The sequence below is a fragment of the Nilaparvata lugens genome, chromosome 3 (genome assembly GCF_014356525.2).
Source record: "Nilaparvata lugens isolate BPH chromosome 3, ASM1435652v1, whole genome shotgun sequence".
NCBI lineage: Eukaryota > Metazoa > Arthropoda > Insecta > Hemiptera > Delphacidae > Nilaparvata > Nilaparvata lugens.
The window spans coordinates 69588220-69615896 of record NC_052506.1 but is presented as its reverse complement, the minus strand read 5'-3'; the positions used below and the strand labels follow the sequence as shown (position 1 = coordinate 69615896).

At 35.7% G+C, this 27677-nt stretch overlaps 1 protein-coding gene across 1 annotated transcript in view; it reads left to right on the top strand.

Moving 5' to 3' along the window:
• Positions 1–27677, top strand: part of LOC111055569 — a 548424-nt gene that overhangs the window by 393015 nt on the left and 127732 nt on the right. Inside the window, exons 4-5 of the mRNA XM_039422878.1 lie at positions 2481–2648; positions 9446–9607. Coding sequence (XP_039278812.1) covers positions 2481–2648; positions 9446–9607 — 330 coding nt within the window. The remainder of the gene's footprint in view (positions 1–2480; positions 2649–9445; positions 9608–27677) is intronic.

Sequence of the window (27677 nt, the reverse complement as noted above, 5' to 3'; positions counted from 1 at the left end):
GTTTGATACGTATACCTTGTCAATATTCATATAACATAATGAACCATAAAAATGGTTTCAGATAGAATCCGAAGTCGTCTATGTATATGATCAAGCTTCAAATCTGACTTATCAAAATTATTGAAACTAATGATTGGAACTAAGAATATAAAATAGCATTATTCATTTTTAGAATGATCATGGCTCTGTGGAGCCATATTTTTGAAGTGTCTGTAGTAGAATATCTTGGTGAAAACTCAGGGAAAACAACTCTCATATTGTTTAAAGATAATGAATAATAAAAATATTTTCTTAACTGAATTACTTATGTTATGTGCAATGTAGATCATGGCTTATTGTCTAACATTATCCTATATAGAAAGAGAAAAATAATATAATGTAGATCAAATGAAAATATAAATCTCTGTATCCTTTTAAATTATTTTTTCTACATGTTTCGGACACTTATGCCATTTTCAAGTGATTTGAAAATGAATAAAAACTGCTGGAAGATTCTTATTTTTGATCATATATCTTAGTATACTCATATGATTTTATGAACTAGGACTGTAATTTTTTAATGATGTAGCTTATATTGGCCTATCTATTCCTATCATGCTAGCAGTTCTCGAAACAATCGACTTATCAGCTGTTGTCATGGTGTTTATCAGGTCAAAGATTGTAGTCCTATGGTTTTTAGTTGTTCAGCATTTAGTTTTATAGTAGAATATGGGCACCGAGCTTTGCTCGTTATTTATTTATTGATAAACAGAACTCAATTCTTTAAAATGATTGGAGAAGGACCAATAGGCACAGCCCAAAACTGTTTCTTCCCCGAATTTTGATTTATACACTATAAATATTCCAAAAAGTAGGTTATGTTCCATACACTTGAATTCATGTGAAATTTTCAGTCCAAATATTTGAAAACAAAAAAGTTCTAATTTAGATTGTTTACATACTAAATTGAATGAAAAAATAACACCCACTAATCACTTAAAACTGTAAAATAATGATTAACTTTGAATATCATGATATAATATGAATCTCATGATACCATCTCATGTCAACAAAAATCAGATTACTCAATTTTGATCGAGTCAATTAAAATTTCTAGATTTCTCGCGAGATACGGTGAGCTAATTGATTTCACAGCTGATCTCCCACACAGGCACACGCATCTTCTGTTATCGACAGACGACGAAATCATCATCTGTTTTTCCAAGGTGAATAAATTATCCTTTTCATGTCCTTCAGCGAGTTTTCTCAGGGATGAGACCTAGTGCAATCGAATTTTGATATCATATACCTACTATATTCCAAATTTCATGAAAATCGTTAAAGCCGTTTTCGGGATCCGTTGAACATAAATAACCATATAACCAGATAGCCAGATATAAAAATAGAAAAATATAAACAGATATACAGAAATTGCTCGCTTAATATAATAGGATAGATGTGTGCAAGTGACTCGTTGTTTACATTGAGGTATCTGTATTGTGATACTGAGAGTTGGCTCAGGATTGTGTGTGAGTAGACAGAGAAAAACGGAGAAAGAATGAAAAATTCTTATGATGTGAAAGACGGGCTGAGCTGTGTTGACTGAACGTGATTTTCACTGACGAACCGCGACCCAAGAGTGCTGAATATCTCGTTTGCGGGGGTCGAACCCCCTTCCGGTCCCCCTTACAAGCCCCCCGCAGTTTGAGTATCGTTTGTGTATTGCTGGTAGCTTTTGTCTTGTTTGTAAAGACACTATCGCCAGAACACACTTGCATGCTTTCTACTTGCCTTTACATCCACACGCTTTCTTCTGTTTTCCAACTTTTTTCCCAAACCACGATCGTATTTCCTCTCCACTGCTGTTTCCATATCTCTGCAAATTGCACAAAAGGTTGATAACTTGAGAATAAAATCGAATAAAACACTTGTTATTTCAAAGGAAAATGCTGAATAAACTTGAAACTTGAAATAAACTTGTAATACTGATATTTTTCCATATCAGATTTACAGCATTCACTTTTCACTTTCACTTCTCACAATAATCTTCCAATGTATTCATCAGAATGAGTAATGACTCATGTACTGCTGATCAATCATCATGCGTTTCCTAGGAAATTAATTTTTCTAGTATATTATGGCACCCAATTAAATTCTAGTAGAAGCTTTTATCTATCAGTCTATGATCTCAGGTGCACCCCAATCATGAATCTTCTATGATGCTTACCCCTATATGCGTTCTCAAATTAATGTTAACAAAAATAATACTTGCCAATGTGCAGCTCACTTGATGTAATGTTGGCTTATGAAATGAAGCAAGTGTAAGCTTGTGAACAATATGTAGGATACTGGGGAGGTCAGGTTTCGTATATTGTTCCTTTGCCAGTTCTGGTTCTAATAGGAGTAGGTTTACAACATTATATTTCATTAATGACATTCATATTTCCCGATTATATTGTCCTGTGTAGCCCCACTGATAATTTCATCTGTTTTGTTCACAGTCAAACCAGAGTACATGAAGTTGACGAGAGAAGACGGATCTGAGGTGACGAATTCATCAGTGATAGGACCACTAGTCGAAGGAGACTCGATTGTACTGCGGTGTGAATCAGGTGGAGGCAAACCAATTCCTTCAGTCACCTGGTGGAATGGCTCGTATCCAATGGCTGGTGAGTGACTCGTTCAACATGTCAGATTGTGTAAAATTGAACATGAAATCTAATCGTTTTCATGATTGGCTATCCAGAGAAATATTATTGTTCAACACATCGATGAGAGAAAGACCAGCAATCACGCTAGCAGATTACAGTGATATGATATTCAATTCAATCAATACTGAATTATAATACTGAACCATCTACAGGACCAGAATAAGTTATGAGATGCATGAATGGATAATAACATGATGAATGCACTAGGAAATTGCTATTTTCTTTGACTTAATATAATTATATTCCATTAAAATATTATTGAGTACACGATTTTCAAGTACACGTGATTTAAAAAAGGAGACCGTCAAGAGAAGCCAGCCTATTGCAGGTTACATCATTGGAGAAGTTACATAAGTCAGTTCATTAGAATGAGTAATGACTCGTGTACTGCTGATCAATCATCATGCGTTTCCTAGGAAATTTTTCTAGTATATTATGGCACCCAATTATATTAAAGTTATGACTTAGTCTGGAAATTGTTGTAACTTAAAATTACTACAAACCTATTACTAATTGATGATTTTGAATCATGAATAGCGTTAGAAAATCTTCCAGTAGAATCTTACTGTTTAGTTCAATCCAATTTCCATGGTCCTTTGAAGGTTCAAATTATTGGATAGTGGGAGCTATAGCATCATCAACTTTACATTGGAAACTGAAAAATCTATATCAACATATCTCTCCTTGAACCTTTGTAGACTTTGATAATAATATTCTATCCACTTGGAAATTTCCCTCTCGTCGTTGAAAGCAATGTTAATTGCTGTAGGATACTTTCAATTCTCTGAAACGATAAAAAACTGGATTGGTTTAAATGTTTATTCCCATCATTCAAGCTCGGATGAAAACCTGCCATCAAATTGAATTAGCGATGACACTTTTTACCAGAAAAGTGTTAATCCAAGTTGATTGAAACAACAGTATTTGGGCGTCGGCACTGGCAAATCCTACTCAATCGAAATTGGGGACCTGAAAGGTCTGTCTTGTTTTATTTCGTTGGTATGTAGAGGACAAAAACAAGAATCGTGTTTGCTCGAATCGTGTTTGACTCTATGAAAATTCATTGGATGTGAATGCCCGGCTGATTGAGAGTAAACAAGGAATTAAACTTGTCTGGTCGGCTCACGCACAATAATCCGCTTGTATTAGGCTGGGGACGGCAGGGTCATCTAGCTTATTTCCCCCATTTCATCAGGAAAGCTTCACTTAAAGCTCGCAATAATTTTAATTTTGTTTTCCCGTTGAGGTTTTCATTTAAACACAGCAGCTCAAGTGTGATTCCGAATACTCTCTAGAGATATTTACTGACTGATTTTTTCAATCTGTCATCAAAGTCTCCATTAATGGTAAGTCATTTTTGGGATACTCGTTCAGGGATTCTCCCTTGAATTAAAAAAATTCTTCCTATTGATCCCTATGATATTAAGACGATCACAATAATTTTAAACGACTCTGATCTCCAAATCCTTCCTGATTAGTAATATTATTTGAATTTTAAATGAAAGAATAATTGAAAAATTGCATCAAGTGGTGCGTACAGATATACGCGCCGCGAACATGAGCAATTCACTTTTAATCAGCTGATTATATCTGTATTTTCACAGAAACGGTAAGATACAGATATAAAATCTTGGCATCAGCTGATTTCATAAATTGATAATACACTTACGATAAATTTGAGATTAATCAATGTCTCAAGCGAAAAATTAACTCTCATCAATGTTATCAATATGAATTATCCAAAGCCAAATAATCGAATCACACGCACAATATCCCATTCACTACAATCAATTCATACCATTGAATTTAGAGCTTTTGCTTTCAGTACTTCACACACCTGAAGGTGTGGCTGTAACTTGATATTTCAATTGAGAGTTTGAAGAATATTGGAGAAAGCCGAGGAACGGCGTAGTAAATCATCTCCCTCAAGATATCAAGCGCAACCCTCTTCGCGGTGGGATTAATTTGACCGCCGAAAACGGGAATTCGGTTCTTGGTTAGTAACTGGTTAATGGATGGATGGGTTGTAGGTGAGGGGCGGAGTGGTGAAGTGAACCGAGAGGCCATTATTTTTGCTTCACGCCTTACTTCAACCCATACCCCCCGCCACACCCACCGACCAGCCCGTCTCAGCACCCGGACCAGATGCTCACTTCCTGTAAATTTAATAAAGTTTACAATATCTGGCGCGCGTAAATTAGGTGAAGAGGAATAATTCGTCGTCTTATTAGCATATAGAGGTTGGCGGACCAGTTTGATACCAAAGTTTGGTCTTGTGGCGGAGGGGGAAGGATGAGTGAGCTTTGGTCGCCTGTGTGGGAGAATGGTAGGCAGCACGTACTTAAGAAATTAAGTGAGATCAAGGTAGGGCCGTCGGCCAAAAGCCTGGGGGACGGGAGTGCCGAGGGGCACGAGGTGGTTGGCTGAGAGGTTTGCTGGATTTGTGGCCTGATTAGGGATTAGATTCTCTTCTCTCCTTCTCTCTTCCTCACCCACCGCTGCCACCACTGCCGTCCCTGAGAGAGGGTATTATAGTGAATTATTGCCTTGCTCCCCTCCCACACCTCCACGGGATCCCATACCTCGGGCACCTATATATACCACACCACCGTCTAATAACACTTGCAACGGTCAATATATTTCACCCTTGCAAAAGAACGAGAGACCCGGGACCCGGTCGGTTTTCCACTTTCTCACAATCATGCCTCCAACTCGGACCTCAGACCTCCCTTGAACTTTCAATATCATTGTTTGCTCCGCTCTGTATTCATATCTGACCCTACAAAGCTTCCCATCGATAAAAAGAGATACAATTACGTTGGTCTATCTGATCACGGGCCTATTGTCAACGACGAACATGCGTCATCAATCATGCTACCTTGATATATATATATGCCCTATAACAAAACAATAATGAAAATGTGATGTGATTTGTGGAATAACCACCATCAACTTACAAAAAAAGTGATTTGTGGAATAACCACCATCAACTTACAAAAAAAATAATGTGGATGGCTTTTTCGAATTCCATTTGCGTGATTCCTAATACAATTATTCATGGAAAATGTACTTCAATAACCTCCTTTCTTCTCTCATGAGGAATCTTAAACTTGTCAATCAGATGATATGATGAGGACACAGTTTTGGAATATATATATATTTGAATTTCTTAGTTACTGGAAGAGTTTTTTGAATGTTTATATATATTTCACTTTCCATGACGAACTGCTAGTTGATATATTGTTGAAAAGGTTGTGTTTATCGTGTTCAAAATAGATGTATAAATCGAAAAGCACTCCATATGTGAGTACTAATTTTCAATAATTATTAGCCTTTTCAAAAAGTTAGACTATAGTGTTATCAAGAATAATGATGTTGAAATGGAAATTTGTCTACATCTTGACGAGCTTTCTGAAAATGAATTTTCCTTGAGATTTGGGAGAATCTATTTTTATTGTTCTATGTTTTTCCAATCAGTATGTTGTTTTCGAGCACAAGAATGAAGTGCAAATAATTTGTAGCTGTTTATGAATTGGGTTTGCACTGAATTGACACTGAGATCGTGAAACCACGAATAGAATGGACGGTTCCGGTACGAGTTTTGGCTTTTGAATTCTCTTTGTAGAGTTGAACGATTCAAGTCTTTGTTAGCGATGAAGGATGATGTACAGACAGAGCAATAGAGCCTGAGTGAGAGAGATCGTGTGGGGGGATGAGAAAGAGGGCCTTTGTTTGCTTGGCGCATCGACTCGTTGGTCCACACCTTTCTGTGAGTCGGGAGCTCAGAGCCGAGCTGCTCTCCAGTGCCATCGAATCGACTTTTACCGTCCATAAATTCATTTGCAACGACAATCCACGGCCTGGCCTACTCTCGGGGCCCGATCGGACGTGCTGCACCTATAAGGGCCCAGCGAACAGGATCTGCATCCTAATATTCCCTGGCGTCTTCGTCTGAATTATACGCCGTTAGCCCTTTCCGTCGAGTTTCTATGGCCGTCCCGGCATTCATTCATTCCTGCACCCCGCTTCGATAGAACGGACTCTTCTGCACCTCAAGCCACAATATTCTCGAATTTTTCATCCAATTTACTTTTAATTATAATTCCTACTAGTGGACCTACTTCAATTAATGCCCCTACATATGAAATTAGTAAGTAGTCTAATAATCATTGATATAAAATCTTCTCCCCAAATCAAGTCCCTAAATTATCAACAGAACTCGAACAGTATAATAATATCTTGTTGACTGGAATCACAATAATCATCCTCATATTAATAATACGTATAATTATTTTTGAAAAATTACTAGTTTCCTTCTCATAAGTTTTATCGGGAGAGTAGTCTAATATACTATAGGCTATACGTGAGAGGAATAAGACTTATTTCTTCAACGAGTTGGAAGAAAAATCCCCTATGCGTGGAATATTATTATTAGTAGGTAGCTCTTAGTTCATTTTTTGAAAAAATGTAGTTGGATAGGTTTTTTCATATTATCTAGGAAATTGTTAAATTGATAGTAATCGATTCTCAAAATACAGCTTGTAGAGTGACGGGAATGATCGAAAAGTCAAACAATTATGATCAATGAGCTGAAATTTTTTTGGTCAATATAATTGAGTAACCAAGTCTGTGGAGGGGAAACTTTCATTTCGTGGCTAAGCGTGTAAAATAATTTCCTCCTTGGAAACATTCGAGTCTCAACTGTGATTCCAATAGGGTATCCCGTAACTGCTAGACAGTAACACTAGGGAAAATCAAATGGAATCGTCTATGTTGTAACAACAGAAACTTGTTTCTTATTTTCTTAAAAATCCACCAATCGCATTAACTACTATAACACAAAAAACAACAATTGAGTACTTGTATTCATCGACGTATTTATTCCAAAATTCTAGAGATTGTCAGTATTCATAAAATCCACATCTGTATCATGTACTAATTCAGAAAATTTTGTAAACTGATTAACTGTGATGTTTAGATTCCAAAGTGTCTGAGAATTAGGCATATGAGAGTGAAATAGAATAAGAAGAGTGAGGGATGAGTTTAAGACCAAGATAAAAGCAATAAGATGGGGTTGGGAAATAAAATACGAAGGGTAGATAGGTATTTGGAGTCAGAAGGGGCGGAAAAATTTGCAAGTCCACCGAAGAAGAATAACCGTCGCCGGGGGTAGCAGGAGGTGAAGAAGGCCCACGCTCTCCGGCATTCTTGGCACGGAAAGGTGATATTTCTTAAATCCCAAACGAAAACTTCTCTCTTCTCTTATTCTTTCTGTTATCGAAAGCCACCCTGGCGACTATAAAGGACTCCCCCAGACCCCCCAACAACAATCATGATGGCTCGCCGCCTCCGGCGGTTATGATTTTCAAATATTCCCATTCTTTTCTCCGAAAGGCACTATTTACACAAATATAAACCGATTTATGCAAACGGCTCGTGAATTCAGCAGCACAGCATTGTGAAGAGACATCGGCCCAAAACGGAATTGGCAGATGTCCCTCCCCTCCCACCATAATAACTGGGGGAGGGGAAGGTTGACATCCAGGAGTTGAAGAGCAATCTTCTTTCTCCAAACAGAGTGCGAAATGAACTTGCGCCGGTTCATTATTTTGTTTGCTTGATCTTCTCAGTGAGCTTTTCGTTTGTATTTTTCGGTGACAGCTAGCCTGTCTGTAATGGAGGCTCCTTCTATAATTGATTGGTCAGAGGGTAGAGTGCGAATTTATCCATCGCTGCAGATATCAGTAGGCTACTATTCAAAATTATTGTAAATGTAAATAGATTCAAACTTATTTCAATCACTCTAGCAAGCAAACTAACTATTCATAGTGAGTCAACTGTAAACTAGTAACAATTAATATAATAGTAACAGCACTGAAGTCCAGGTCTAACATAATATACCCACGTCTATCCAAACGTAACCAATTTATAGAAATTGTAATCGTAATTTAAATATGATCCATCCAACAACCCCATTAGGAATATTACATTTTTATTTCATTCAGAAATGTCAATACAATGTGATTGAAAAAGATAATATATTTTTCAAACTTATAATTTATGGGAAGAAGCTTTTCCCAGATTACTGTAATGAAGAGTTTATTAACAGAAAATATCTATTTCTCTATTCTCTATTCTTCAAAAAATATTCCATTCTCTCCCCTCTCCACAGTCTACAAAAATCATATCAAGCTTATAAGAAGAATACAAAAGTGAATGAACACAAGGTAAAATTTTCTCACCGTTATTTATTTATCTTCATCATATTATTGAGGAATTCCACAAAAATACAACATACAGCACACACGATAGTTTTGGAAATATTTTAGATGATACATATGTATGTAAGTGATGTATTGCTAGTGTGTTGGAGCCTCATTTCCATTACTGTAAATAGACCTTTCATTGCATAATTTTACAGTGATTTTTACTCAACTGAAGAGTATCTTAATCTTACTGACATCAATAACTGGACTGGTAATTGATATGTAATCTTGATTTGTAATATGCTTGACTGGGTCGCGAGTTGCGCATTCACAAAGTCACAAAGCCTATAATTGTATAATACTATTTAATCATTTAATCATTACTATTTAATCATACTATTTATTGAGTATTGGTCAATGAAGATTCTTATTCTTATAATATCATTAAAAAATTGACAGTACAGTAGAAAAGTGTAATGAATCTCTGAAAAATACATGTACACAATTGTCTCAAGGGTGGATAATTGAAGGGTTTTTGTGTTTCGACAGGCACTTACGACGCGCAGAGCGGCTCGAATGGCATCGGCACAGGAGTATCGGTGGTGTCGGTGAGGGTGGGTCGCGGTGACCTCAGCGCCAAGTACGAGTGCCGCTCACAAAACAACGCACTGCCCGAGCCCATCGTCTCGTGGGTCGAGATCGACGTCAATGGTGAGTCCGAATACAAGAGTTACTATAGTTCAATTAGATTTATAGTTCAAATCTATAGTTTGGTTACTATAGTTCATCTAGACATCTTACGACTTGAGGAACTATGCAGAGCGGAGAAAATTTGCCGTGACACAGCGGCGGCGAATTTGCCGTGCTAAAGCAGAAGGCTTTCTGTAATCTTCAGTGAATGATCAACACCTCATGATACGCATACTGTAACTTTTTATATATTTGTCACGGTTCGGATCGACATGTTGTAACGTTTCAAGAATGTTCTAACTCAAGAAAATGGATCGTTACAATACCTAGTCTCTTCTCTGCAAGCACTGCATTGACTGAGACTATTTTATAAACTTGGAAACAGCGTTTGTCTCTATGACTCTATTCATCACTCTAATTAGCTTTACAGGTTTCTATCTTCCTCCATCTGCTCTGCATATCCCTCCAAGTTGGAAGCTATTTCAATCCAACTATAGCAAATTGTTCACCATTTTTCAACTCTACCACTTTCCAATTCAGTCTTATTCCATTTCATCAATGAAGATGCAGATGATGTCATAGAATAATAATTACAAAAATATACCTATAACCTATACAATTTTAGTCTACTGTATCAATGAAGACACACATCCAATCTTGATAGAATTATTATTACAAGAATAAAATCACTCACTTGTTTGGGCTACTCTATTTACTATATTGTTTTTAATAAGATAGAGAATGTACGAGTACCTTCAACCAATAGAATTGTATACTATTACATGAATGAAGGGCCAGATCCACGGTGAATTACTCAATAAAGAATGTGCGTATAACTACAGACAATAAGGTTTCTGTGTAGATCGTAACCTATTCATTTAAATCGTATAAATTGTTCCATCAACAGCAGTGTCTAACAAAACTCTGAAGATCTCTCTTACCTCATCTCCAACAAACAATAACACTCATCTTCCGATGCTCTAGCGCATTTCATATTGGCAAAATTGTATCGTAACTCATTTTTTCATAATTTCTCATCCCTCCAACTGCTCAATATCCAAATATCCCAGCAGAAAACTTCAACTGAGTGACATGGAGGTCTCCAAATATGATGAAATTGAGTTTGGTATGTAGCTTGTTTCTGCTTGTACACCAAATGAAAATTTGTGGCCGAATGGTGGAAGAGATGATGATATATTGATTAATAAAGCATATTTCGCCAGCCATTCCAACATTCTTGTCAGCAGTGTTCAGGTACAGGTCACCACCATAGTGGTGAACTCGGCCAATTATTATCCTCACAGAGGTTATTAGAAAATTCCACAGAAATACCGTCAACTTGCTTCTGCTCTTACATTGATCACTTTGTCAGGACCTGAAGTTTGCTTATTGTTTTGTGGTAGCGTGCGTGATACCTGTAGCATTCCAATAGGGAGGCCTTATCTCATTCAATTTGCTGTTCAGTAGAAAGTTGATTCAACAACTCTATACATTGTTCACATTTCAATAAGCATTGCTTGTTTCATTGCTCAACAAAATAATGCCTGATGCAATAGTAAAAACTGTTTGCCTAAATCGTAACATAAAAACTGGTAGTATAAGATCTTTTGTGCCTCCTCCAAAATATTTTTTCCAAAAATTGATTCTTTAGAAATGGATTTTTGAATGATTATATATATTTTTTTGAAATAATTTGTTCCTGTCTTTACATTATTATATTCCCTACAGAAAGGCAAAGGATTTAGTACGTTCAAAATTGACTTCCACTCAAACTCATTCATGAGTGAATAGGCTAGATGATGTATTGAATCTGATATAAATGTGATATTTCCTCGTACCAACTAGGTAACTCATGTGTATTACTGAATTTCATCACAAACACAGCAATTTATTTCTGCTCTCACAAATCAGTGCATTCCCTTCATTGAGGAATTCTCGTAACATGTATATCAGGAAGCCAAGTGGAACTCATACTTGATTCAACATGTTCTTTATTATTTCCTCTCTACTCTTGTTCTTTTCGTCTTTTATTTGCGAAGTATTGATATCAAATGCTCGATTCATATACGAGCTCGAGAGCAACAATTGTTGCGAAACAATTTATGTATGAGAAACAATGGAACGATTTCGAATCGATTCCTCATTCGAACCAGGAAATAAGTATGTAACAGGACAATTTCAACTGACTATGATCAATTTCCCAAAATCAAGTTCGTTTGAAAACCGAGAAGTAGTTCTCTCTTGGAAACCATTCAAAGAAAGTCAAAGAAATGGAAGTGAAAATTTCGAAATAAAGTAATGTATCTAATCCATTTGAAAAATTGTTTCCCTTAAACCTAGGTTGTTGTTATTCACTTCCAGTTCACGTGATAAATGGAGAATAGACGAACAAGTTTATTTTCTTGCAGGTTCCTTGCAAATACATGAAAATTAACCAGTAATATTTGTATAGATATACAAATATTATTCACCGTGGTAGGATTGATTCTATTCTAAGATTCTGAGTAATTTGGATACATTAACTTTAATTCAGATGAGCTGTATATCCCCATTTCAGTTTTCGAATTTCTATCCATTCCAAAGATGAGTTCTTTTCAAAGTGACTTTTCACTGATTCATTGGTATGAATATGTGGCATCCCACGATAATCGCTCGACTCCAGCTCAAGAATCCTTAGTGGATTCATTTAATGAGCTCAAATACTAATAATACGAATAAATAAAATAAATAAATGTTCTATTGTAGCAGCAAAAGAGAACATCAAATGCATTACAACGTCAAATGGTAACAAAAGTAGACACATAAAAAATAAATAGAACTATTGAATAATATAAGTCACAATCGCACACAGGTAAATCATTATAACTAATTCCACACCAAGAAATATTTCTCTGATCTCAATGTAACAATCAAGTAATAAGGCTATTCCACTTCAAGATTTATTTCGAAAAATTCATCTATTTTATAAATACAATTTTCTGACAAAATTGCTTTCAATTTGTTTTTAAATTTTTCAATCTCTAGGTTCCTGATTGAAGGAGGTAAAAAATTATACAATTTTATCGCTGTATAGATAAATGTTTTTTGAGTCCTGGTGTAATTGAACCTGATTAAACTCAAAGTAGCCCTATTCCTTGTTCCATATGAGTGATATGAACCCAAAGCATCATATAAATGGATATTTTCTTTTATATATAGTAGGCTTTGAAAGATAAACAGTGCAGGAACCGTCATCACACCAAGACGAACAAACCCCTCTCTACAATGAGCTCGGGAAGGGAGTCCACAAATTAGTCCAATGCATGTTTTTTGCATCCTCAGTAGCCTTACGCTAGAAAATGTATGACCCCAGAGTAAGGTACCTCGACTCAAATGACTTTGGATGAATGCAAAATAGACCGTTCTCAGTACCTTAGAACTTACACACAGTCTCAATCTGCGTATCAGGAATATGCCTTTACTGATTTTCGACTCAATATTCATAATGTTTTTCTCCCAATCCAGATTCTCATCAATCATTAATCCTAGAAAATTCACAGAATGACTTACAGCTTCTGTGGTATTTCTTGTCATATAATCTAATTCTAAATCTTGTATTTTGCCTTCATTAATGCATAAACTATTAGCAGTACACCAATCTTGTATAGTTTCTGAAATATTTTTTTAATTTTTTTCTCAATACTTCATGGGAATTAGACCTGAGACAGATATTAATGTCATCAGCAAAGAGAAAGCTCTGTACTGATGGATTCGATAAAACATTAGGCAGGTCATTCATGTAAATGATGAACAGTATTGGACCAAGAATTGATCCCTGAGGAACACCATGCTTCACAGGTAGACATCCTGACTCTTTTCCATCACAAAAAACCTTTTGAAATCGACCACATAAATACGACTTCATTAGTGACACAGCCTCCTCCTTTAATCCATGAAACTGTAACTTTTTCAATAGAAGAGCATGAGAGACAGTATCGAATGCTTTTGATAAATCATATAGTCTCACATTGACACATGCTTTATTATCTAGACCAAAAATACAATTACTGATAAAAGAAACAGCTGCCCTAACAGTGCCTAGTCCAGACCTATATCCGAATTGAGAGTCATCAAATAAATTATTTCTCTCGAAATAATTCACAATTTGTTCATTGAGGATGATCTCTAGCAATTTGGACAAAACTGATATGATAGAGATTGGTCTGTAGTTCTCAAAAATTGATTTATCTCCTTTCTTGTATATAGGTAAGACTTTAACCAACTTCAAATCATCAGGAAAAACAGAGTTAATGATACAACAATTTATCAAATGAGTCATAACTACCTTCAAGCTAGCTATTCCATACTTTAATACAAAAGAGCTTAATCCATAGACATTCTCACATCTACTGCTACTCATTCTTATAATAGCTTTTTCAACATAATCTATTTCTACAAGATGGAAGTTGAAGGTAGTGGAAGGTTTTGCAAGTTTATGTGGATAGTAAATTGAATTATTATCACATGCAAGAGCTGAAACTTTTTTGAGAATATCATCGGCTTTTTTAACAAAAAATTCGTTGAACCGTTCAACATCATGCATACCATACTTTTTCTCATCTTTATCAATAAGTTTACTCTCTCTCTCTCTCTCTCTCTTAACAATATTCCATAAAACCTTGAACTTGTTACTGGAATTATTTATCAAATTATCGTTCATCTTTATCCTAGTCTCCCTTACCAATTTATATAATCTTTTTCTACAATTCTTATAAGCCTACTGGTTTTCTATTTCGTTGGATCCTGAACTTCTGTAGAAATCATATAACAAGGAGCAGTCTTCTTTGAGTGCCCTGATTTCATCATTTGAAACTCTGTTCAACCTTGATTGTTTGAGCTTTCTTCTCACCTGAATATGAGGAAACGCTTGATTAGTCAAGTGGTGAAATGTAATAAGGATAAACCTAACTTTATCATCTATATTCTTCATACAATACATATGCTTCCAATTGATAATTGATAATTCATTGAGAAACCTAATTATATTGGCATCTTTTATTTCTCTAATTTTAATTCGTTCAACATTTGCTAATGCTCGCTTTCCAGTTCTTTCCTTGAGTATAATTTGAGTATAATTGCCCAATGATCTGAAACTATAGTTCTTATAACGTTGCAAGACAAAACTCTATCCTTGAGAGTAACTATATTATCTAGGCAGCTGCCACCCCCATTCTTCGGTCTAGCTATCTCATAAACAGTTGAATATAGGTTGAATGATAGAAAAACATTACTTAGAACAATGGAATCAAGATTATTTTTTGATATAAAGTCAATATTGAAATCACCGCATAAAATAATATTTGCTTCGAATGAAGACAAATGCTCCAGTAGCATATTAATTCTATTAATAAAAAGATTGAATAATATAATAATTATCTATTAATAATAATTGACCGAGCAAAGTGAGGTTGCAAACCGATACAAGTCGATGGTTTGGCATTTCTCTTAATTTTTAAATGTTTAAATGTTTAAATGTTTAAATGTTTAAATGTTTAAATGTTTAAATGTTTAAATGTTTAAATGTTTAAATGTTTAAATGTTCAAATGTTTAAATGTTCAAATGTTTAAATGTTTAATGTTTAAATGTTTAAATGTTTAAATGTTTAAATGTTTAATGTTTAAATGTTTAAATGTTTAAATGTTTAAATGTTAAATGTTTAATGTTTAAATGTTTAAATGTTTGAATGTTTAAATGTTTAAATGTTTAAATGTTTAAATGTTTAATGTTTAAATGTTTAAATGTTTAAATGTTTAAATGTTTAAATGTTTAAATGTTTAAATGTTTAAATGTTTAAATGTTTAATGTTTAAATGTTTAAATTTTAAATGTTTAAATGTTTAAATGTTTAATGTTTAAATGTTTAAATGTTTAAATGTTTAAATGTTTAAATGTTTAAATGTTTAAATGTTTAAATGTTTAAATGTTTAAATGTTTAAATGTTTAAATGTTTAAATGTTTAAATGTTTAAATGTTTAAATGTTTAAATGTTTAAATGTTTAAATGTTTAAATGTTTAAATGTTTAAATGTTTATATGTTGCGCATTTACGGCGTAACGCGGTAATAGATTTCCATTAAATTTGACAGGTATGCTCCTTTTTTAATTGCGCGTGGACGTTTATACAATTTTTTTGGAAATTTTGCATTTCAAGGATAATATAAAAGGAAAAACCTTCATACGTCAATATTAGAGTAAAAATCAGACTAATAAAGTGACTGTAAAGTTATTACACAGATGTGTGGAGAAGCCAGTCGTATTGTATTTCATAAGCCAGTTGTATTTCCATAAGGTCTATAGTTTCAATCAGGTACTTATGGATGAGAATACTGCGTGAGGTCTACTGTTCACAGAACCACTAGTAATTATGGTTATACTAATGTAGAGGGTTTTCTTCTCGTTCTTCGAGTTTTGAATTCCATGTTTTGTACGGTTTATCAATTTTTATCCAATCATCACCAAAGAGCTGTGAGAACAACTGATCTTGTTTGATTAGCATCTCATCAATATAATATTTATGAGTTTGAAAATCGCTTTTCGTTGATTCTCAACCCACTCGCCACATCCTTCATACTTTTTAGGTCCTCTCATCTCACAGCATCATATTTTTCTCCATAAATAGCTTGGATCTTATTCGGGCGTTACCCTCGAAAAAGTATTGATTATATTTATAATCATTGGTGAGAATGTAGTCCAGATGCACTACACTCCATCCTCACATACTTATACATGAACCTGAGTGATTTTGGATCGAAATTGATTAATGTGTTAGTTAAGAGTTATAAGTCACAGTTGGGAATGGTTAACTGGAAGGAATGTATAATTTAGTCAGGAACTGGGAATAGATAGCCTACCTGCAAGGCCAACTTTTATCTCGGGTGATATAACTAACCGTATTTAGTCAGATGCATTTCAGTCGCGCAATAAAACCAGAATTTCGTTGCAACTAAGTGCTGCTTGTACAGCTGTAGCTGCATTTCTCGTTGCTCATCACTGAACTGTTTCATTTCGAGTTGCCAGTATCTCTTGATGCATCACCTCCACGTTATGAGCAAGCCAGTGCAATAGTCACTGCCTCCCTTATCCACCATACTCCTCACCTCATCTTACTCAATGATTCTCGAATCGTCTCTCTCGTTCTCGTCCGCCATAGGCAGTTGCAGACTCGAACCCCCAGCGAGGAGATGGAAATTACAAGTCGTTCCTCGAGTCTTATTACCTCGCTCCTTGTGAATATAATTTTCTCTCGTCGCAATTCGTCTGTCTCATTAATTCAGTCTCGCCACTATTTCGCCCTCTACTTCTCTTCCTCCTCCTCTTCCTCCTCCTCCTCCTCCTTTTTCTTCTTCTTCTTCTTTTTTTTCTTCTTTATCTTCTTCCTTTTCTGCTTCTGTTTCTTCTCCTTATTTTTATTCTTCTTAATCTTCTTCACCTCTACTAGTCCCCAGCCTTGTCGACTTCCAACAACCTTTTCCTGCACACTACTTATTGACAGCTGTGGAGATGTGAGACTGTACATATCATGATGACACAGCTAGTAGGAGAGCTTTCTCAATTTTTACTGCAGCACAGCATCCAACTGTGAGGTTTCACTGTACTTTACTGGATATTAAGTTTTTGAAGAATTTTCCTGAATGCTGGTCATGTGCAATTCCAGTTTTGTGTCTTCCTCAAGCTTTGCTTTTCCTTTGCTTGGATTCCTGGGAGAAAAGTATTCTTATTTTCAATCATTGCCTTATAACTAACTACCTAATCGGTTTGTATCTGTAACACTGAATATAATCTACATCCACATCATCTTATTTTCTATCTATTCATTTATTGTTATGCCTACCTGATCGATCAAGGCAAGTTCATATTATAATTCGTATGTTTGTTTGTTCACTCCAAATGGATCCTTGACTTGAATCTGGCCAAATCTTTAATCCTTCCCTGTTCATATTAACGGTAGTTTTCTCTTAACATCTCACTAACATTCCCATTCTTGCAAAATGAGCATATTAAGGCTGTGCAAAGACTGAAAATAAACTTTCTATTGGTGATATTTTTCAAAGTTTTTCGACTTGTATAATATCATCAAGCTATCAAAATGAAAAAGCATTCTCAAGAAAACATTTTTTTTCCGATGTTTACTTTTTGAGATATGAGCACTTACAGTTCAAATTTTTGGGACAGAACATTTCAAATTCGGTAATAGATAAATCCATGTGATTTAGAGAATAGGTCTTGTTTCATGAGATTTAGAGATCTTCATGGTATTGTTGATCTAGTGCAACAAAAATTTTATGAAAATATCAATTTTTGAGAAGTTATTAATTTATCAATGACCAATATAAGAGTTATTTTTGGTGAATTGAATAACTTTATCAAAAATTGATATTTTCAGAAAATTTTTTTGCTCTATATCAACAATACCATGAAGAATCTATCCTCTTAATCTCATGGATTTATCTATTACCGAGTTTGAAATGTTCTGTCCCAAAAATTCTAACTTTAGGCGCGCATATCTCAAAAAGTAATGATCGAAGAAAAATGTTTTCCTGAGAAAACATTTCAATTTTGTTTTGATTGATGATATATAAATAGAAAAACTATGAAAAATATCACCAGTAGAAATTTTATTTTCAGTTTTTGCACAGCCCCAAGTTGAAGTATACAGCTCATGTTGATATGTTGTGTCTCCAGGTTACAATTATCACAAGTTAATGAATATCACTTCATCAGCAGCCATGATTAAGTGGGTACAAACAGGATTCTTTTCTAATCATTGATTCGACATAAACAAATAATTGAATCTGCTAGGAACGTTTGTTTATGCAAAACATCGTTCAATTGTTAGATTTTTCCGTGTTCTTTTGTTAAAAATCTTTCTATTCCACATATATATGATAAGAGTGTCTCGTGTGATTTGACATCAAGCTACCTAATTTCTTGATAAATTGAGTCAATTAGACTATAAATTCCACTTTGCCAAAAATTTTCAGTAACCATGATCCACGTCCATTCTATTATTACTCTAGAAATCCCATCAATTCTCATCTGATGTATATACTGTACATCAATAACACCTTATGAAGTATATATCGCAATATCACAGGAACATTGTCAAACACTGTTACTTATTTGTTTCTTCAGCAAGAGATTTCGTTCTAGAAATAGTAACAGTAGAATATCAAAAAATGAAAAAATTGAAATCATTTTATTGCAACTGAAACTAGAGGTAAATTGAAAACTGTGGAAGCGAAATATGTTCTCATAGATCAAACTCTGAATTTTCCTTGCTTTTCTGAACGTCAGTTGTCTCTGACGGGATTTTCCTGTAATTTGTTACTTGTTAAGCGCAATTTCCTGCTGTATACATCTTCCTTCCTCTCGCCGTATATTTCGCGTATGATATCCCACTCCCACGCTTTCACTGTGTATAAGTGTGGGCTAGCAGGAAATAGCCGAACAAGAAAAAAAGCAGCTCAGAATGCAATTTGATTCGACTGGAGAATTTCCTCGTCCATCATTTAGGATGATAAGCATTGAAAGAGGCAGAATGAATATCAGGGGGTGTGAATTTGATAGTTATTTCTTGTGTAAAACAGAAAAACTGACGGCGAATTCCAAAACGCCAACAAGCAAAAATTTGTTCATTCACTGGAATCAACACGGTTTTTCCTGATATTCTCCTTGAATTTCATTTTTCATTGAATTCTCCATTTGACATTCGATGAGCTAATATGTTAGCAATGTTGTTATCCAGAATCATCTCTTCAAATTCAGTCTGAAAAAAATCAGGAATAACATTCAAATTACTCTACATTGGGAAACAGACCTCTATCCATTGATACCGACGGTTTACTTATTATATTCAGGATAAATGCGGTCAAAAGAAAACGTATTATAAAAAGATGGAAATCAACTTATGCAATCAATCAATGTATTCAATGCATCAACTAGAGTTGATCAATCAATTAATCACAGGTTTTAAAAATGATTCAAACGGTTATGAATTCTATACAGCATCCTTGAAAACTATATCGATTTGATAACTATAATTACTGTGATAACGTGGAAAATTATGAGAAGTGATTGATAAATTACAATGAACTGGAGTGTTGTTAGAATCTTTCATGAAATGAGTTGATTCAATCATCCAACTCTTCTGGTGTTTGCAATATATAAAATTATCGCCAAATCGAATAAAATTTATTGCCAAATTTGTAATAATATTTCACAAATACATGAAAAATAAAATTCAGTTTCATACATTGGAAATTTACTAACAAAATTACAAAAACTTTAATCGAAACTAAATAATAATCTAATATATAATATTGGTGATACCAGCAAAAGAAAGTCTGTGCACCAACTTACTGTGCCAATTACTTTTCTTAATACCCATACAAGGTGAGATTGTACTCCTTATTGAAATATAATTGATGTGTAACATTCGCAATCTACTGAGATTTTGCTGAACTTCATGTACGTGAAATAGAGAGTTGTTATGATATATTAAGCGATAAACTCATGTAAAATACTTGTACTAGGAAGTATTTGGTTCAATTTGTACGCTTGCATGTCGTACACGAGTGTAAATCGTGTTAAGAATGAGGAAGTGACCAGGTCCATTGTGCAGCTGCGATCCCATCGAATACAGTCGCGTCCCTTGCTTTACTAGATGTACCTTCCGGATTGCAGCACCGGAAATTAATTCAGAATACGTATTATCGCCACGCTAGGGTCTGCGGCTGGGGCATCGAGGATGGCACAGTATATAAATACATATTTTTCGTCGCTTTGCTCTCGACTCGGACATGAATAATAATGCCAAACCGACAGCAGCGAGCAGGCAGCAACATGGTTAACGTGTACCCGGACGATGAGAGGAACATGACTGCGGTGACTGTTAAAAAGAGGGTGAAAATGCTGAGCTCTCGATATTTTCAGGGGTAGGTTTCGTTCGTTTTCCGGACAACGGTATTTCCTTCCTGTTAAGGTCTGTCTCTCACTCTGTGTGTGTGTCCGTTCACTCCTACCTCCCTCCCACCCTCTCTCCCGTGATACTCGTACAGTATAATGAATAGCTTGCAGCTTCCGTATTTCTACCTCTCTAAAGTCATGTTACTGCTAAAACACTCATTACTCTTTCTGTTCACAGTCTTCTGGAATGGTCTTCCACTTCCACCGGACTTGTAACCCTTGATGATTCAAATCACTGTATCTGATAGACGCTCACTTGTATAAGATCCCTGAAAGTTATTAATGGCGGAGTGATATCTTGTTGAGTGTTTTGAAAAGATTCATGCTGTTATCAGATCAAGTTGTAAAGGGAGACTTATTAATGGGAGTGTCATGTTTAATTTAAAGCTTGCATCCATTCATATGACTGTATCAGATTAACAAGAGGGAAAGAGTTGAGCATGTTTTGAGGAAAGTTGAATTCTTCATTTGGATGATACAATACTGATACATTTCTCTCACATTCTGTAGGAAAGTTTTCCAAAAGCAGTACATGATATATTTAAGAATTTTTATTATCACTTGCCTTCTCATCAAACCAAATGTAGTAAAGCCCGCTTACACAAAAATACTAACACAAAGACACAGATGCACATAGCAGAGCGTCCTAGGCTATGATTTTAACTTTGAATTGTTTAGCAAAGCAATATGGAATTGAATTTCAAACCTAGTAGCATTCAAGCACCTCTATCATGTGCAAAGATAGTTTGCTTATTGATTTTTCAAAATTGATGAAATTCCTCAGAAAGTTATTAAGAGAATTGTTACATTCATCTAAGAATCTGATTTACAATTTTTTGAAATTGAATTGAAGTAGCTTTCGTGATCAGGATATGTCATTTTTGATAGAAGCAAAGAGCAATCTCACTCGGACTCCTATCCTGTTGTTTCAAAAAATGACTAGGTTGGGTAGAATTCAGTCTTTGAATCGTAAAATAGACCATGACTTGTGTCAAAGTCAAGCAATACTTCTTAATTTTGAATGAGAATTGCGGGAAAAGCGAGGCAGGAATCGAAGTGATAAGGAAATGTGATGATTTTTGAAGAAGTTTGTCTGAGATGGTCGGTGGCGCTGGCAGTGTTCGATTTGAACTGAGGCCGCCGCTCCATCATTTTGGCGCGGCGCGAGTTCTCAAGGCGGCAGCCTGTCAAGCGGGGAAGAAAGAAAGAAACAAAGCCGTTTGGGAATTTCGGTCGAGGGCGAGCGCAAGAGAAAGACGTCAGAAAAGAGGCTGCCGTTAAGGGGAATAGGAACAGAACAACGGCCACAAAACTGAAGAAGGAAAAGAGAGACGGATATGGATTACTCCGGGGATATGCACTTCAAACCTGAAAAAACATCCTTTCCACTATATCCTGACTCATTGCAGAGTGTTAGTTTCCCAAGCGCATTGACGAGCAAGCAGACTGAGTCCGTGGCCTGCTCTGCTGTCTGCTGTCACTCTTCTCAGTCGCGTTTTAATAAATGAACAGACTTCAAACGTTCAACTTTTCTTCCACCAAACGACCCACCAGGCTCCCAAGACAAAAGTCTACTGACTACTTGTATTCAACTGCTAACTGTTTGCTAAATGTGTATCGAGCGAAACAGATTAAGAACTTTCGTCCGCCCATCCATCTATCATGGTTTTTCTGACATCGTAAAACGGAATTAATCTTTTCCAGTAAATATCAACCAACCTCATACTTCATCTTCCATATATTTCCTTATAATTTCTCCAATTCTGTTCTTCAATTTATTTTTCATCTGCTTTGACAGGGATTTCATCCCAACAATATTGCATCCCACTCATATTCAATCAAGTATTATATTCCTCATGATTACCCGGACAGTTTCATTACAGTTACAACTTTCATTGTTCTACTTCTTACAAGTCCAGTTACACACTCTTAGATTTTTGGACGTCCGCTTTTTGCCATGTGTTCACCAAGTTCCGTTCAGTCTAAGGACGGCCAAAAATCAAAGTGTGTAAATGGTTCGAGAAATCATTCGTTTTTCGTAATTCCATCATTTTCTCGTCCATTTTCCCTTCATTCGTCTCATTTTCAATATATTTTTGGCAGAAGAGAACATTATAGAAGTGTGATTGCTAGTAGCAACATGTTCTTGAAAAGAGTTGATCTTAAACTTGTCATACAACAAAGTTAATACTTCCACGAACCAGTATTTGGATTCGAATTTAGCGTCGGTTTTAATTAAATCCGAACAGTTTCCTGTTGTTGTTGAAATGGCAGATGTTGGCTGCGATTTCAAAGTTGGCTTTTTGCAAGAAGGGTCGGCAAGCTCTGACTGACTGGGTGATGCTGATGAGACGTGATTTATAATTGAAGGTCCGTACCAATTAAACAGGTCATTCGATTCGTAACATGGAAAGGCTTTCCTCATTCTTTGTTGACTGAAGTTTTGCAGTCGAGTGAACTGGAGAAACATTATGCTCCCATTTACATCCGGCAGGACTTCAATAGAAGTTTCTACAATTTCCATGTCGTTCTATTGAAAGTTAACAGTCAATTGTGAATTGTTCATAGCGGAAGTACAAGAATAAACTCAAATAATGTATATATTATTTAGTGATGAGCCAAAGTACCCACGTACTTGATGCAAACACACACCCAAAACTTCATGTAAGTATTAGTTGGGTATGAGTCAGTGTGCCCCACAACGAATTAACTTCATCCATAGATAAATTTACTAGTGTATCATGTACTTCAATATTTTAATCTGAATAATATTGAAGAACCAGAAAAATGACGAATTTCAAGAAGAGAATTCAAGAAGGAGATCGCGAGAGTAAAAATCTGGTGTGGCGCACTCACACAACTTTCCTTGCCGCTATGAAAATTTATCACATGACGCTAGTGTTCCCGCGCAATTCAAGTCTACTATTCAAAGATCTAAGCCAGCTGGTGACAGGACTATAACGCTGGAGACACACGAGGTCTGCTATCTCTTCATAGTGAATCATTTAATAGAATCAACAGTTGCCAACAGTTTGCAATTGAAATAATAACATTTTCTCGAATTTCGAGCTTATTTTAAATTTTAGGTGAAAATGTTACAAACATTAATTGTAGAGATTCTCATGGTCAATCTTTCCCATTTAGAATTTGTTTAAAGTGTATCTGAAGCCTGATAATTAGGAATCTAAAATAAAACTTTACCTAGATGGGGCGGAGCTCCTGAAACTTTTACAAATATGGGACTTGTGGCAGTTGATAGAGCTTAACAATGACTATTTTAGGTATGAATTTGATCAAAATCGTTGGAGCCATTTTTAAGAAAATCGCGAAAAACCCTGTTTTTGACAACATTTTCGCCATTTTAGCCGCCATCTTGAATTGCATTTGATCGAAATTGTTCGTGTCGGATCCTCATAGGGGAAGGACCTTAAGTTCCAAATTTCAAGTCATTCCGTTAATTGGGAGATGAGATATCGTGTACACACGCACATACACTCATATACACTCACACACACACATACAGACCAATACCCAAAAACCACTTTTTTGGACTCAGGGGACCTCGAAACGTATAGAAATTTAGAAATTGGGGTACCTTAATTTTTTTCGGAAAGCAATACTTTCAGCAAACAGTTGATGAGAATGGAAAATAAACATAACGGAAACCAAACCCTGAAAGAAAGATGAATAATAATAACAATCAGCACTTGGAGAGAGTGTGAGGAAGAAGTTGGAGGTGGTTTTTTAGAGAGGAGAATTCTGGAAAAATGGAGAGAGATTACGGAATATCTTGCTTTAGTCATTGGAAAAGTGACTAATTAAATGAAAATCATTTTAAGAGCTAGCATTGCTAACCCAATAGCAATCAAGGCTATCGAAGAATTCAGCTGGGAAAGCGATCGCCCCTTTCTAGTACGATTTCAAATCGATCCAGTCGTCACCCTTAATGCTACTGGTTAGATGTGGTTGTAATATGACCGAGACGGGAAAAGGCTTGTTTTCCAACGGAAGAGATATGCAGCCTTGTTTCAATAGCCAGCATGCATTAGACTAATTGAGATGGACTCGATTTAATTAAGTTTGGAATTAGTGGAACGATAAAATTCAGATGGTTGATTCGAGCCTGCATTGCATACCATTTTTGTTTGTCTGTCGCTGTGCCAACGCTTTCACAGACTTTGTCTTGACAATCTTTTTCATTCACGACATTATTATCCGTATTAGTTTCCTGCTGTAAAAATATTAGTCTGTTTGGAACTTCTCAGCCAAAAATAATCAATTTGCAATGATTCAATTCTCAGTTCATTTTTCAGTAATTCAATTACCTCAAGACCTTATCGTCTACATATATAATTATATATGTCTTTATGTCTATGTCTTTATAATTCCATTGGAACTTATCAGAACAATAATAGTTTGATTATGGGAACTTATCAATCTTATGCAACTATCTTTTTAATTTCAGTACTCTTCTTCATCATCTTTTCCTTCCATCATTATAACTTCCTTTCACTTTTTATTATCATTCTTCATTAATATTTGTCACAATAATGTTCTTCCTTCTTCATCTTATGTATCTTTATATTTTCATTTGTAATGAGGTTATACTTTTTTGTCTTACTTTAATATTTTCCAATTATTCTTAACCTAGTTCAATTATCATATCTCTATCGTATATTTAGAATATTATTTTCAATTTATTATCATTTTGTAATTTCGCTATGTTGTAAATGCAATAGGTTTTTCAAAACCTGGCATGTGATTAAATAAATCAATCAATCAATCTTCAGTTTCAAAAGTATTCCACTATTTAAACCACTCCAAACTTTACGCCGACATAATATTTCACTATTGTTATAGAAATGTAACTCTGCACATTTAATCACCAAGTACTTAAATCATTATCAGGAAATCCTCAAAATGTTGATGAAAATATCATCTTGAATTAGAATCCTTGTGATTTCAATTGCTAATTCAAATCCGTTCCGTTTTATATTTATATTCTATTTGATATTCATAATGTTATCTCATCATATTCGTCTATAATTCAATTTTATCTGCAACAGTGTCATTCGTTTGGTCACTATCACGATTAGGGAATCGCTGGAACCTTACCACTGGCACACGCTATACGTTTCAACAAAAGAATTATTCATGACAAGATAGGCCGGCTATTTGCTGTCATGATCATAGCTTGCAAACAGTATCCAATGAGGTTAATAAATAAACGCTGTAGAATGAGTGGGGTGAGAAGGGTGGTCGGTTAGCATTAACGGCGCTAATCCAATGATGGAGCCATGAACGGTGCTGCTACTTTACTGCCGAATTCTTTGCCGCTGTTTACGGCTTGGGGATTCCCCGGCGCCATAAATCTGGTCATTCATTTTTCTTGCGTACATTAACGGTGGTAATGATTGTAGGCGGCCCATTTGCTGTGGCAACTCTGTCCTGTGCCAGTAGTAATCGAGCATTGCCAGCTGGAGCTGCAGCCGCCTGCGCTGTGCGTGCGTGCGTGCGCGCACTCACCCACCCCTGCCAACTTATCCTGGTTAATTGGATCGTTTAAATTCACTGATCCAAGTAGCGTTGTTTCTAACTTCCCTATATACCACCTTAGCTAATCGCCTCATCATTATCTATCACTACCACTTGTTTGTTTCTTTTAATATCAAGACAGCTAATAACCTGTCAAAAACTCGATTTTTCTCTGTTTATAGGCGATTTTTCACTGGGAAGAGTGATAGGAGTGATCAGTGTGCATGATATTATTGTTGTGGCGGACATGTTGGTCTCACTAAAGGGATTATGATTTTTATTAATGCTGATTGATCAATGATAATTTTTCAATTCTAATGAGAAAGCTAATAATTTGAAAGTCGCTTCAACATTGGGAACGCGAAGCAGACCTCCCCAGGCGGACTACTTTCAGACAAATCGTCTCCCCCTACACAGCTCGGAAAAAGAACATGTCAGATTTTTCAGACCAGAAATCTCACTCCAGTAAGTGGAAGTACTAAAACGCTCTTGGTGAAAAATTCTTAAGTTTGTGTGGCACTCATACTTCTACTTTTATGAAGTTAACTATGAGATATAGCTTGGAAATATTGTTTCCATACTTTGTAAAATCATGGAAATGGAGATACTTAAAGAGAATAAAATTTTCGAAAATAAAAACAGAATTATGTAAAACAGAGATAATACATCGACTGAGAAACTGATGAGGTATGGGTACTGTAAAACTAATATTGCTCGCATAAATGACTGAATACAAGTTTTCTGTTGCCATTGCTATAAAGCTCCTGCCTCAGGGTTGCTAACCAAAAACCGCGAGCAAGCCTGGATCTGTGAGCACAGCCGTTCTTCAGGGGTCCAAGTCACCACAAACGCGGCTCAGTCCATGAAGGCTCGCTGTGCAATTGATGGTGGCCACAACCTCAACGCAATATTCCGACTCCCGATAACTCAGACGAAAGTGATAGCAGTTGCCACGCCCCCGAGTCAACGATACACTCGGCCCTAACTGCAGCATGCAGAGTAACCCGTAGCTCTTTCTAACGAGCTCACCCCCTGGGCTCACGGCTCACACCCGAAGACTACAACTCACACTTAATCCCGCTCTGCAATCCCGTTCTCCATTCGTACTTGCAGCCCCCATTAACCACCCACAACAAAACTCCTAATTGAACTGCAACCCTTGACTTTTTAGCCTTTGAAATGGGTACACAAATTGAATGAGCTGAACTGTTTTTCAAGGGCACAAGTTGAATTATGCATAGGGTTGGTTCTGATCAGAATATTCCGGTAGGTGTGATATTGTTCATTAGCATTGCATGCATGCTAATGGAGATGAATTCTGTGATTGAGATTGATCATTAGAGAATTAATATTTTGTACACACTGATCAAAAGTTTCTAAGGTTCTTTGATGGGTGATAAGTTTCTGAAAAGTCTTTTGACACCTATCGAAAACCCTCTCCAACATGAAGGGACCATGAAGATCTTCAAAATAATATGTGAACTCCTCAGAATGATGGAAGATTTTATAGACATTTTTGGACAGTTTCATTTTTCGAATTTCCTTCTACTATT